The sequence below is a fragment of the Ictalurus furcatus genome, chromosome 2 (genome assembly GCF_023375685.1).
Source record: "Ictalurus furcatus strain D&B chromosome 2, Billie_1.0, whole genome shotgun sequence".
Classification (NCBI taxonomy): domain Eukaryota; kingdom Metazoa; phylum Chordata; class Actinopteri; order Siluriformes; family Ictaluridae; genus Ictalurus; species Ictalurus furcatus.
In genome coordinates this window covers 10,998,033-11,013,229 of record NC_071256.1, presented here as the reverse complement: position 1 = coordinate 11,013,229, position 15,197 = coordinate 10,998,033, and the positions used below count along the sequence as shown (strand labels likewise).

Here is a 15,197-nt window from a genome sequence, read left to right as displayed (position 1 = left end):
AATTATAAAAACAATGAAAGGTCTTTTTCTTCCCAACTTCCCCCGAGTGACCCTGCTACGCTCTGTTTAAAATACTTACTTTGCCTTGTGACGACAATCAGTAAATCTGAACAGCTTTACCAATTGAAAAGACTAGACAGATCTACTGGATGCAAATATTACAGTCAGGTCCATAAGTATTCGGACAGCAGCACAATCTTCGTAATTATGCCTCCTTGGAAATGAAGCGAAGAAGATGTGGTCGCTGTGTTTTAAAATTCACTAAAAATGAAACATTACCAAATGCAAATTCAACACTTGGAATCAACTCAAGACCTTCTATCACCTTAATTTGTCATGAAATAACAAGGGGAAAAGGCCATACCTTGCAATGAAACGGCTTTTCAGTCAACTGTCCAATTACTTTTGAGCCTGGGGGGTGGGGTGGCTGTAATTCCTAAACTATTAACATAATATTTTTGTTAAACCCCTTGAATTAAAGCCGAACGTCTGCACTTCGATAGCATATCTATTGCTTCATTTCAAATCCATTTTGGTGGGTGTACGAATATAGTGTCACTGTCCAAATACTTATGGATCTGACCGTATCTTTAAAATGATATGATGTAAACCTAGAAACGTTCTTACAACTGCACCTGTGCACACACCAAATGCTGTGTGAACATTTTCAAAGGGATGAGTCGCTAAGTATACAATACTAACACACACACACACACACACACACACACACACACACACACACACACACACTATTTTGTACATACTGAAAACATACTGGTTCAAAATCTTAATCTTACACGAACACAAATAAAACCGGCAAGTATGAACACTATTCCTAATTTATGCTGCGAGTGACAGAATTTCGACCATTTCGCACTCCATTTTCATGCTACACTTGTTCAATTCAGGCCCATTTGGCCCACTTGTATTTGTGCCGGAGGAACGATAGTCAGAGCTATCAATCACAAAGCAGAGGTGATGGACGGCTTCTGTGCCAAAGCTGTGATCGAAAAGCTTCGCATCAGCCTCATGTCGGAGAATCGGATTTTAATCGCGCTACTTTACAGCGTGTTAAATTATCCTGGAGGAGAGAAGGCGTTCTGTAACATGGTGTAATGTGCTTGCTGTAGGAATAATCCTCTACATCAACATTATATCAAATGTATTAAACACCAGTATGTACGTCACTGCATAACCTAACCACTATAACAAACAGCGACAGCGCTGAAAGCACGCCGGGGTTTCATGGCGGTATCAGTTAGACCCTTATTTAGTATTAGTGCCAACACTGGAAGAAAAAAAAAAAAACGCTCTATCAGGATTTAACGGGATTCGACGTATTTCTGACCCGATCTCATGTAATGCTGGCTTACATGATGGAAATTGTGTATGTGAACAAAATGACACAAAATACCTCAGAGTGTGTTGTCAGTGATCGCGAGGATGTCAGTTAAATTGCATAACTGGACCAGAACAACCAAAGGAAAAGCCCATTTAGACAGATCGGGCTACTTTATCGCTTATTTATCGCAGACGTGGCCAGACTCATGGTTCCGTTAGTGTGTGTACATAAAATTAACATACACTCCAACATCTGTTTGTTTGAAATGAAATCAGAAAGCTATTCAATCAGGTACTAGCTTATTATGCACCACTGAAGATTATCACCAAACTGTTGGTTCAATAGCTAACTAGCTAGCTATCTAATCTACACTAGCTAGCTAATATTCCAGCTTTTGCTGGTCTCTTCAAGTCAGCTTCAAGTAGGAGCGATCATGAGCAGCTATCCATATACCTGCTACAGAACATTCTAGACGCAATCACTTTTAGATAACTGACTGCAATATTTTTGCTGTAATGATGTCTGCTAGCATGAGTTATGCTAGTGTAGTCGTATCTTTGCCTGTCGCTTCATAAACCATATCCCTTGGTGGAAGAAGCATGTGCAGTGGAGGTGCCTGAAAACAAACCAAGCCTGGTTCAGAGCTTCCAAGCTTTCATTCATCAGTGACTGAGGTAATGTGTGCAAAGAAAACTGGCCAAAATTCAGGACTATTAACTTTTAGAATAATGAAACGAAACGTCTAGACGGATATTTACATATACGTGATGTATCAAGATATAGCCAGAGAACTAACGGCAGGGATTGTTTTAATAACCAAATGGCACATATTATACAGTAAAAACATCTATAGACATTCATTCTTTATTATTATTTAATATTAGTATTATATTAGTATTTGTTTTAATAGATGGAACTTGTCTGACTGTGTTCTTTTTAAAAAAAAAAAAAAAAATTGATTATTGATTAACTGTTCTTGGTAGTAGACTTTTGGTCTTTATAATGAAGCAGACAAGGTAGAATGGAGGGAGATAAAAGACTGTCTGACTCCAGATACCCATCGATGGTGACTCAGCACAATGTCGCTTTGATGACACGGCATCCTCCATCAACACTGGCACATATATATGAGAAATAACCCGATGATGCCTCTATCTCTCTTCTCTCCGACGACCCTGTCAGTATTCAGCGTCCATACGTCTGAAGACAAAATCCTTTCTGTTGCTCTTTCTTTTCGGTCTAATATTCCTCCACAGGCACGTTACTGGCGAGCTGGCTGCGGCGGTAATAAAGTTGGAGTATTTTTAGCAGCATGCGCTTATGTAAGAGTTCTTCCTTCTGCCCTCCACAACAACTCTCTCAAAAAAGGCCAAAGTTGACGTGGAACTGTTTATGCTGATTAACTGAGCGAATTCAATAAAGTTGCACAGAGAGAGAGAGAGAGAGAGAGAGAGACAGAGAGGGGAGAAAACAGAAACGGCGAAATAACTCAGGCTGCACCCTAATGAGAAATGATTAGCACAAATATTTTACTAGGTAATGAAGTATTGATCACAATTTTTCAATTATTTCAAATCATCATTTTAAAAAAAACACATTTTCCAACTATACCGTAAAGGTGCAGTCGCTTTAAGGATGCCTTTGTGAGCCATTTGCATACGGGCAATGCCGCTCTCTGCAGCGCACACCGCTTGGATTTGACTCCTTGGCGGTGATGGTTACTTCTAACTTAATGAAGCTACATGATACTAAACTGAGGCCATGAAATCGTAATAGGTGAACAGAATGGGGTTGGGGGTTGGAATCCTCCGTGTGCTTCAGGGGTTTCCTCCGGGTACTCCAGTTTCCTCCCCCAGTCCAAAAACATGCGTTGAAGGTGGACTGATTGAGTGATTGAGCCCTGCGATGGGTTTGTACCCCACCTTCCCATGTGCCCCGAGTTCCCTGGAATAGGCTCCAGGCTAACTGCGACCCTATGTAGGATAAACGCTATGGAAAACAGATGGTTTTTCCTATGTTTTTGTTAATTCCATACACTCTAATTCCAGGCCAACAGTTTGAAAGACAGTTCGTGGACTTTCAAGGGCGGACACTATTAATTCAATAGTGTCAAATTTATGCATTTAATATTGATCTCAAGTGGTATTTCATCGGGTTTTTTTTGTGTGTATTTACCGCCCAAAAAACATCAATTTCAGCAAGCCATATTGCGGCTGAATCAACCTGTCAGATACTAGCATGCGTTTCCATTAACCCGCTTAATTTTAAATTGCGAAGTAAAAAATGGGTAACGGAAACGCCTGAAATTCGAAAAAGCTCAAAAATATGTAAATGTATTCGCTCGCATGAGGTGGTTTTTCAGACAATATTTCTGAAAAACAATGAACTGGAAACACATTTCTGGCATTTAGGTCACAACACTGGAGATTCGTGGCCATGTTTAACTGTAATGACTACCGCGAGAGGAGAAAACCCAGACTGAATCGCATAACATCATTTAATGGACACGCAGACCATTCGTCTGTATGTTTCTTAAAATATCGCATCTATTTTGTGCAAAACCGCAACGCAAAACCCAACTAGCGACACTTTTTGTCGAGGAAAATGTGTTTGTTCAAGGTCAAGGTCAGCCTCTCGCTCTATAACTGAGACACGCACCTCTGTTTCACTCAAACTCCGTCCCGTGTGCGTAGCTCTGATTTAACTTCTGAACAGCGCTAACGTGTGTAATTATATCTGAGGTCTGAAAAACGGTTACCGAACAAAAGCCAACCACTATCAGGATCAAATATGTATGTTTAATTAACCGAGAAAGCTGCGATCCCAATTGAAATACTACTAAGTGAGCAGCCCTACATCCAACTTAGTGCAAGGTGCCAATGCAGAGAGAGAGAGAGAGAGAGAGAGAGAGAGAGAGAGAGAGAGAGAAAGAGAGAGAGAGCGATAAAGGAATGAGCTGAACACCCACACAGGCTGCCAGTCAAGGTCACACCTGCCATAGGCAGTCTCTCTCACACACTGTGTATGCGAGTCAATGTATACATGTGAAGTGTGTAACTAAATAACGGTAGCATATACTCTAACATCTGCCTATAGACCCCCATTTAAGCAAACACTTCAGGACATCAGCGGAGTTTGTGTTTGTATTAATCAGCAGGTCTTAGGGGGGGATTAGCAAGGGGAATAGGTTGGAAGAGGCTCTGGGCCTGGAAGCCTCTCTGAAGCAGTGATGAAACAAATCGATGAGCCCGAGGCGCCCTTTGATAGAGAGTGAGATTAGCTGAGTGACAGCCAAATCGGACAGCTCAGCCAGCCTCGTTAGTGTAATGATGTGTGAACCTGTGCGTGTGTGTGTTCAGAAAGGAGAATGTGTTGTAGCGTGCATGTCTCCAAGGTGTTCAAGGTGTTTAGCTGTTGTGTATTAAGGGCTGGGCAATATGACGGTTGTGATCGTTTGTGTTAGAATAATCTGTTCTGGAAACGATGGGCTTCGTTTATCAATCTTTTAGTATTAGTTGTGTGTAAACGTTTGCGTGAGCCGAACCGAACGACGAATTTCTGCCGTATTTACCAGTTATTTAAGCACTCGTGTGGTGTGTTCGCATGTTGAATTACCAGGCACGTGCACGGTAGAGCTGATTTGCATTTGGCGACGCCCACAAAACTCCATAAAAGGCAAAGCTCACAGCTGTGAAGTGACAAAAAGAAGTATCTGTGTAAATTGTTAGTATTTTGTCTTCTGGGAGACATGTAACTATCTTATTTAGCGTATGAAGGGCAGTACTAAATGATAGAAAAAATATATCTTTAAACAAAATAATAATTTACACTGATCATCATCCTGTTCAAAAGTTTACACCCCCCTGGCTATTAATGTATCGTGTTGCCTTCTTGAGTATCAGTGAATGTTTGCACCTTTTGTAATAGTTGTGTACGAGTCCCTCAGTTGTCCTCAGTCTGAAAAGATGGATCTCAACATCATATAGCCGCTGATGGAAACGGGTCAAATATGCAGAAGATGCTGGAAAAGTAAAGAATGTGCAGGACCTGGAGGATTTTTCTGAAGAACAGTGGACAGTTTAACTGCTCAGGACAAACAAGGGACTCATGAAGAACTATCACAAAACATAAACACAGTCTTTGATCATCCAGGTAACGACACACAGTACTAAGAATTAAGGGTATGTAAACTTTTGAACGGGGTAATTTTTATTGTCTTGTGGACTATATGTAAACATCTGCTATGTGAAATAGTTTCTTCAGGACAGTATTAAATAAACAACGACATGGGAGTTTTATGATTCCTCTTATTTATATATATTACACACACACACACACACACACACACACACACACACACACAGTATGAAGGTGCAGTAACTTATCCTGATTTATACGATTAGGAGGAGCCGATCAGTCGAAGTTTATATGAATTAGTCCTCTTGCTGATATCCAATTTTTTCAGAAATTGTAGGATGTTCACGCACACCAAATTTCTCGTGTAAATGGACGAGGCTCATAGGATCGATTTACGAAGAAATCCGTTCGCACATTTTCCATGATAAGCCTCACCCCATTAGTGCTGGCGAATTCATGATATATTCTCGATTGTCAAACCAGAGAAGAGTTATGCATTATTGTGCACTTTTGAACATGTTAAATAAAAATAAAAAATTGCAATATTTCTTACCCTACTTGGTTGAAAAATCAAATAGTGATATTTGTGTGATATTTTCTCTGCATCGCCCAGTCCTACTGTGTATATCTGTATATTCCATGAGTGTGTCTAAGCTGATAATGCATAGCGCTGTCTGCAATTACCAAACGGCCAGGTGACCTTGCAGGCATTAGTTATTCCTGAGCTTTTCATGAAAAGCAAGACACAATGTTCCTGACTTGCCTAGCAACCACATCCCATAATTCACACAGCACCCCGCTTACTGCACAGCAAAGAGAAAAAGGAATAATAATAATCATTTTAAAAAAAACTACAGGTGCAGAAGAACAACACACAGGACGAGAGAGGGTTTGCAGTGTGTCGGTGTAAACGTTACGCGAATGTATCAGTTGGGAGTCAAACAAAGCCGAGGTACTTTTATAGACACATCAGAAGCGTGGTAAAAAGGAGTGACGTTCCACGCTTCTATTGTCCTCGTCCGTTACCTAATGTGTTTGCTGGGTCATGGGAATTTGCAATCGGGTCCAAAAGTTCAGAGTTCAGAGAGCTGTTTATATTTGTCAACAAATCATAATTCTACAGAGCTGACTTGTGAATCTAGATTACAAAGGAATACTTAAATATTGAAGCCAGATGCAAGTTCTCTCCATTGAATTGGCTCAAAAAAGGGCTAGCCTTACTGGATGAGAAGTCCATATTAAATCTCTTTCAAAGTTTCAAAGCGTTAAGTTTTGCGACAAGGCGGTGAATCCCATGTTCCCCTCTCACTGAACCTCAAGCAGTCAGCGTTCAACGTACAGTAGCTTCAATAGACTTCAAAAGTCAGGACGGGTTCAGGGATTTGGTAATTGTACTGTAAATTATTTAACAGCCACTCCAAACACATCACACATGGCACATTTCTATGACAACCAGGTTCAAGCGTGTGTGTGTGTGTGTGTGTGTGTGTGTGTGTGTGTGTGTGCATGTGTGTGTATGCACGCCCACTTTTTTTCATGCCCGTGTCACAGTGAAAAGGCCTCCATGAGTAAGCAGCACAAACACTACACATAAAGCCTGGCTTTATTAGTTTACACAAAAGAAACATCTGCATTTCAGGTGAACCAGCATCTATGCACGGTGGCATATCATATCAAAACATGAAACGAACAGGTCTCATTCACGCCGTTCACCAAAGACAACACAACACGCTTGCTGTCTCACAACTGATTCTTTAGTTTCGCACTCAATGTGCAATGGATAATTCCTACCTCATAGCTACGTTCATTTTATACTGTAGCTTCAGCGCAAAAACTAAGGCACCAAACATCACAGGCCAAATACGTTTCGGGTGATCGGCTACACCTGCATTCGTAAGGGGAACGTCGCAATTAAAATCGTACATTTTCTTTTAAATAAGAGGGAAGCATGAAAAAGAAGGAGCAAAGTCGAGGCTGATTGGAATCGAAGGTAATGCATGCGGGTTTGTGAACGTCGCTGTAGAAACGCCGACGGGAACATCATTGGAACGCTGACATGGGGTGTGAGGATAATTTGGTACTAGCACCATCATGTCATGTCATACAGAGCATGCATGACTGCCACAGATGCGTTCTGAAGGCATACAAAATGATCAATGAATCAAACGGCCAACAGGAAACGACTGTGAGAATGAGAGCTGGGTTTGCACAGCAGTCATTCGCCGATGGGAACATCTGGTTTGTTGCACTGACTTTCTTGGTATTACTGTAGAGCCATGATTGGAGTAGCTCTGCTCTGTTCTGTGTTGCTCTGCTACACATTCCCACGCACACACACACACACACACATGCCTATGACAGCTGCTGTTGTGTCATTAGGGCAGAAATGAAGGAGTTACTTCTCCTGAGCCATTTCTCAACCCACGTGTCATGCACGTCGACATCATGTAAACATCATGAGGCTCTCGCTCATGGATTACACGTACAGTAAGTAAGCTGTGGCGTTCATGACCGTACGCAGTTCTGAATCACCTTAAGACAACAAGACAAAAGTTTCGGCACCGGTAGATGGAACCTGTTCTCCAGCAATCTTCCGTCGAGATAAGTCGAGGCACGGTGCATAATGACAACTTTAGAAATCACCTGACCGATCACATGACACGAGGAGTCACTTGGAATACAATACGAGTGGTTATCTGAAAATAAATTCCAGTCAGGATGTCACAATAAGTGTACAGCAAATCAGCGGGAGAACGTTATAGGCAACCGTGCTGTTTATCTAAGTGGTGGGGCCAAGTCGAGAAAACAGATCAATGCTAGATATCAAACACAAAATGCAACAGACACCACTCCATGAAGACAGACACAATCTCTGGCCTTTTCTTGCTTTCATGCGGTACCGAATCCATCGAAAAATAACCAAGAGAACTGTTTACAATACCACCATTTTGCTTGTGGTAGTAGATCGGTTAAAATTGTTCGTTTTTTTTGTTTTGTTTTTTTAAATGAGAGAGAATCTGATCAATAGATTTACAAGTCTGCTATTTTCTCTCCTCTGCACTTAACAATCCATTTTGCAAAAGGACAACGAGCACGAGGCACCACAAGTTTTAAACACTTTTACGACGCAAATCCTCACACTCTCGAATATACTGTATCCACGTATGACAACAAGCGAATATTTAATACGGTTATTAAAAGAACCAGAAAACATTAAAAAAAAAAAAAAAAAAAGTTTAACATTTGTTTACCATGTATAGCCGTAACTACGATGTCAATGTTTTAAACCGTCCCGAGCTTAAGTATAGAAAACAGCACGGCACCTCGAAACTGCACAGTGTGGTCCTGTTCATCTTAAACGCTAGAATATTTAAGAGTCTTCTTTAAGAGTATTCGCATGCTGTCGTGTTGAGACAAAAGGCCAAATTTGGAGAGGATTTCACCATTCCACCATTTCCAAGAAATGAGAATTTCCTCTCTTTATCCTTCTCTCCCATAATCTCAATCTGGCCACCTAAAAGCTGTGTCACTTTGGGGACAGGAAGCACGAGCGGCAGTTTGTGAGCATAGATTATGGTGGAGCAAGATGACGTTAATAACGGCATAGCCGCAACGCCGAGTCTAGCAGCTCATTCAGAATGGTTTTAGAGGTTTGTTCTGGTGTAAAACAAGCCTTCCCAGGTTTCAGCTCAATTTCGATCTGAGCTACATCTTTTATATAAAAAAAAAACAAAACACACACACACATAGACACCATGGTGTGCATGCATTTCTGATGTTAGGACATTATACTCTCTATAAATCCTCCTCTCCCTCTCCAAATCTTTGCAGTCTATTTTAGAATTTAGAACAGAAATGGTTCTGTACATCATAGACATGCCATTTTACGCTTACTCTTTGCCTTTGTTTGCAAAAAACCCCAAAACAAGTAAGATCCATGGAGGCCCTACCTCACAACTTACAGGACGTGCTGCTAACGTCTTGGTGCCAGATACCACAGCACACCTTCAGAGGTCTTGTGGAGACAGAGCCCAATATTAGGCAGGTGGTTTTAATGTTATGGATGATTGGTGTATTTTACAATAGAAATCGTTCTGTTCATTGTAAGCACTATTCGGACGGGACTAGTTTTCCAGGGGAACGTTGGAGAAATTCGCGTTTCACAGACATACTTCGTGATTTTAATCCCATCCGCATCTGCCAAAGTCTGTGTTTTTCCTCATACAACCTCTGTAAAAAAAAATTCCCGCACGAATTACCTACTGTTTTGCGGCTAACTCGGTGATACTCTGAGAAAAATCTAAGCTTTTCCTTGCGTGTTTGGCCGATGTGAACTAACGTAGAAGCTGTACGCGCAAGTTTTCGTGCAATTCAGTATGGATGTACTTTTTTGTGTTTTAAGAAGAGCCAAATCAGGTAAATTGTTCAGACTGGCCACTGTAATATCAGTGTGAGGTGATTACTTGCCTTCATTTCTGCACTCTATATATTAAAGTAATCACGTCTTTATTTCTTTATTTGGGTTGATTATAAGCAGTCAGTTCTATAAAATCATGTGAAGTTTATTTACTAATAATTCATTTTTAATCCATTCAAATTAAATCGATAAATTAAGAAATGGCACTTTTTTTACGCAATGAACGCATGCAGAGCATGTGATCTTGTGCAACCCCCAGATTCAGCTAAAAAACAGATACTCCCACCTCTGTAATAAACACGGAGATGTTAATCCCGTCTGAATCGGTCCTATCCGAACAGTGCACTGTGTGTGCACGCCTTTGCTATAAATCAAGATCCTGGCGGCTGAGTAGTAGTTTTAAGCTAGCCCAATTTGACGTAAAAACCCTGGTAACTGTCGCTATCTGTCCTGTCTGCTGTTCCTCCTCCACAGAAAGTATTTACAGAGTGAGCAAGGGGGGTGGGGTGGGGGCAGCATGATTTCTTCCCCAATGGGCCTCTATTTGCACTTGTTCTCATTTTAGATTACTAGGTGCAATAATAACTATATGGGTGCTAACCGGTGCAATGCCTGAAGATTGCATAATATCTACAAAAGCAAGAAAATCAATGGAGCACTGGCTAATATCTGTGAAATAGGAATTATTATTATTATTTTTTTATTAATTGGTAAATGGTCTGCACTTATATAGCGCTTATATCCAAAGCGCTTTACACTGTGTCTCATTCACCCATTCACAGACACACACACACACACCAATGGTAGCAGAGCTGCCATGCAAGGCGCTAACTTGCCATCGGGAGCAAACTTGGGGTTCAGTGTCTTGCCCAAGGACACTTCGGTATGTGGAGTCGTGTGGGCTGGGAATCGAACCGCCAACCCTACAATTAGTGGACAACCCACTCTACCACCCGAGACACAGCCGCCCCAATTGGTTACTCAAAAGAGGTCATTTCAAGGAATTTAAAATGTAAGGAGTTGTATATGAGGACTTTATGAAAGATTATTATTCACTGAACGGCTGATTATATATATATATATATATATATATATATATCTCGGGGACTAGTTCAACAATGACTTCATGTACAAACCATAATGATCTTTCCTTTACTTTCACACTATCCGTTGTTACCCAGATGAGGACGGGTTCCCTTCTGAATCTGGATCCCCTCAAGGTTTCTTCCTCATATCACCTTAGGGAGTTTTTCCTCGCCACCGGCTTGCTCAATTGGGATAAATTCACACATTTAAAATCTGTATCCTGTGTTTATACATTTCTATAAAGCTGCTTTGAGACAACGTCCATTGTTAAAAGTGTTATACAAATAAAATAAAATTGAATCGAATTGAATATATATATATATATATATATATATATATATATATATATATATATATATATATATATATATATATATATATATATATATATATATGGATGACCCACTACTGGTAAGCGCGTTCCCCTGCTTTAGGAAGAAAACAGCAAACAGCCTGATTTTTTTTGGGCTCACAGCACAGTAGCCCAAGGCCATGAAACTGTACACTTCTCTTTATTCTTTTTTTGCGGTAATCTTCTGGACAGCTCTGCTGCTGTGGCCTCTTGATCTGCCACTTCCCATCATCCTCATGGGCAAGAAAAAAAAAAAGCTGAGACAGACAAAATACTGAGACGGTAGAACACAACTAGAACACTAAGAATAAAGAATACGAACTACAGACTGCATAACAAAGCCATAGCAACAGAGAAGAACCGTGGAACATACAGATCTACGTAGTGGGAAAATGGTTTAAATATATGTAAATATATTAAAAAAAAAAAAAAAAAAAAAAAAAAAAAAAAAAAAAAAGAGTATAGCCAAACCATAACCAAGGTAACTTACAGATTCCCTTAGTACTTTCTCTGATAAGTCTACAAGCATTAAGGGAAGGTGGGCGTCAAGGAACTCTTTGAACCCAAATTTAGCATCTCATCCTCTGTTTTTCATCTTCCGTAGATGCTTCAATGTCTATCTACTTAAATCCTGATCACCACGTAGGGCTTAGTGACAACACGGCCCTCAACAAGGATCGTTTTTAAACAGGGCAAATTCTCTGGAGTCGACATCTCCGCCGGCAAATAAAAGAGGATGGAATCAAACAAAGCTGATCTGCAAACTCTGACTGACAGCGGCTTCATCTAACACGACTGAATACGGTGAAGAGAGAAACGGAAATCTTTTCAGTTGTGAAATTCACTTGTCAGCTGCCTCGCCTGCATGCGCCGTGAATGAATTGAAACCAAATGGCAGTTCGTTCTTAAAAAAAAAAAAAAAAAAGATAAAAAATTATATTTCACGTCTTCCCGAGTCTGATTTTCAAACGGATACTATTCCGATTCATCGAGAAACGCTGCTCAGATCACTAGAATAGAAGGGTTTCCATCTGCATCCACGCCAAAAACAGTGTCTCTGGCAGATGTATACAAAAAAGAGATTGAATAATTACCAGAATGTTTCCCACTTCAGCATGAACTTTCATTTCACTCACATCCCATGCAGTCTGATAGTCAATACGATGAGTAGTGAACACAAACGGACAAATCTCAGAGGTTTAAAAAAATAAAAAATACAAATGAAGGTACTTACAGGTGATTTCTTGTGGTCTGTCTGAAAAGGAGCATACACACAAGTACACAAGACACGCTGTGAATAAAGGATACAACCGTAATGCTCCACTCTGAGTCCCGATGGCAAGTATTTTCTGGACTGCGTCGAAGGCCATGGAAGATGGCTGATAGGGAAATCCATGGCGGACAGTCTGATAAGGAAAAATCAGAGATGTTAACATTTAACACACACACATTTAAGAACGAGTCAGGAAATGCAGAATGTAATGCTATATTTTTAAAGCCTTTTTTGGTGTTGGTCAATTCTGAGACACTATCTCTCCAGCTGTCACCTCTCTCTCTCTCGCTTCCTCTAATGAGAGAGTGGAGGCCTAAGCGTGTTACATAAGTGGTTCCTATGTTCTCGCCACTGCGCTGTTCCATTGCTGGAGTGCTGCAAGCTGGAGGCACTGAGCCACAAGCTCCACACTCGTGACAAAACAGTTCACAAACGTGATGCGTAATTTCACTTAATGAACAGTAGGGCTGTATAGCTATTGTGGAGTCAACAGACAACTTTCAGAATAGTTTCTACATAAGCATTAAAAAAGAAAAAAAAAAAAAAGGGTTCCGATTAAAACCAAAAAGGGTTCTTCAGCCTGATGTGATAGGATAAGAGAACCCGTTTAATTTTACGCAAAGAACTTTTTACTCTCAGGTTCTTTAGAGAACCATCTATTTACTGGCATGTTAAAGAACCCAGAACTGGTTCGTCACAGCAGTGTAACAAGGAACCATGTTATTACGAGTTCTGAAGAAACAACCCCTTAATTAGTGCTAAAGAACCAAAGTAAGGTTCTTAAGAGTGGTGGCTGCCAGAAGAACCTTTTTTTTTTTTTTTTTTCAGTTCCACAAAGAAACCTATAGGGTTCACTTTAACCTGTTATGAGATGATACTTTGAAGAACCGACACACAGGTCTGAAGAACCTATAATGAAACATAAAAACACTTCTTTAATCTAGAAAAGAAGCATTCAGATCAACTCGAGAACCCTATAGCAATGAAAAATTACTGACAAGAAGAAGGTTCTTTACACAACCTATGGTGCTGTAAAGAACCAGAGAAGAACCTTTATTTTTTTATGAGTGTAGCAGCTCTGGCGCAGCGCAGGTCTTTCAGTTGTGTGTATGAGAGAGAGAGAGAGAGAGAGAGAGAGAGAGAGAGAGAGAGAGAATTATTCAGGGGTGCAAGAAATCAATTTTACTGACCGACTGACATAATCCGCACATACCAGATTAGGCCAGATCTTGGCTGTTGGTGTTACACCTCACCACCGCGCACTCTATACACTCCACTCCAACAAGCACTACACTCTCTCTCCTTTTTTTTTTTTAAACAAAGCACGCATATAACGCAGCACATCAAATGCATGACGCAAATCGCAAAGACGCATTCCGTATATGCACAAAACGGCCCGTGGTGCGTAAACAGATTTTCTGTATATATATATTGCGTAAAAATATATATATATTTTTACGCAACGGCGCGCGCACACAATAAACACGGAACCAAGCCTTGAAAGCCACAGCTTAATATCGACCGTGCGTAAAAACGGCACTTCGGGTCAGCTCGGTTCAGTGTCCACAGTGCGCCTGCCTGTCTATCATACTGTAGAGAGTCCCTGGGGTGGACATGAAGGATGAAAAGCTGCTGTGCCGCTTTATATACACACACACTACATTATATAGGCTGTCCAGTTTTTGGACTGCATCTGCAGGACACGACGCGCTCGACAGCAGCACTGACGCTTTAATCAATTCAGTGGAAACATGGAAATCCGCGCTCCGTTAATAGACCCCACATCTGGCTTGGCATCAGCAGCTGGCCTGTTGGTACACTGCACTCATGCACTGTAAATCCGGTGCGTTTTCGGCTTGCCCACCTTGCAGAGCTGGAAGTGCTCGGACTGGAGGGTCTCCGGGAGGATGAAGTCGTTCTCTTTGGCCCCTGCGTGCGGCGACGTCGAGGGAGATGCCGTCAAGCCGTCCAGCACCTTCCGGATATTAAACTTCTTCATTTCGCTCCCCGAGTTCAGTCAGACTGCGTCAAGAAGGACGAAGCACCTGAGACGAGATCACCGGTTTAGGGTAAAAGATGAGGGAGGAGGGGAGGGGAAGCCGCTCTCGCTCGCTTCGCGGTATCCCTATTTAAATCTGACATTTTAGGGCGCAGTGTCTACCGTCTCCATGTCCATGTCTTTAGGTAACAAGGGATAATTTTTTTGGTTGGTTTGTTTGTTTGTTTGGTTGTTTTTTCCCCCCCAAGTGCCTTTGTTTGAAGCTTGGCCAAGTCTGCGTCCCGCTGCGTCTCCGCTTCTCTGGCACTCTCTCCGGTCTCTCTCTCTTTCTCTCTCTCTCTCTCCACTCAGCTCGCTGAAACGGCCGCAGCGCCGCGACTGCGCATTGCGCGCGACACCCGGATGTTTGAGGGGAGGAAAGCTCGTGCCGCCGCCGGTTATAGCGAGTGATGATGCGCGCTCGAGTGTCGCCAGTCGTGGAGATTTGAGCGAGCGCTCAGCATCACGTGACAAGCAACGTGGCTGGGCAAACGGGGGGAGGGAGGTGGGGGTGTTGAGATGAGAGGGTCCTCTGTTGCGCATCTTCACCTC

The 15,197-nt window shown here is 41.5% G+C and overlaps 1 protein-coding gene across 3 annotated transcripts in view; it reads right to left on the bottom strand.

The window, feature by feature from the left end:
• stxbp5a (syntaxin binding protein 5a (tomosyn)) overlaps positions 1 to 15,197 on the bottom strand; it is a 74,760-nt gene extending 59,563 nt beyond the window's left edge. For all 3 annotated transcript variants that reach the window (XM_053647522.1, XM_053647513.1, XM_053647530.1), the window contains exons 1-2: positions 14,472 to 15,197; positions 12,643 to 12,740 (exon numbers count right to left, since the gene is read on the bottom strand). In XM_053647522.1, coding sequence (XP_053503497.1) covers positions 12,643 to 12,740; positions 14,472 to 14,606 — 233 coding nt within the window. In that variant the 5' untranslated portion in view covers positions 14,607 to 15,197. The remainder of the gene's footprint in view (positions 1 to 12,642; positions 12,741 to 14,471) is intronic.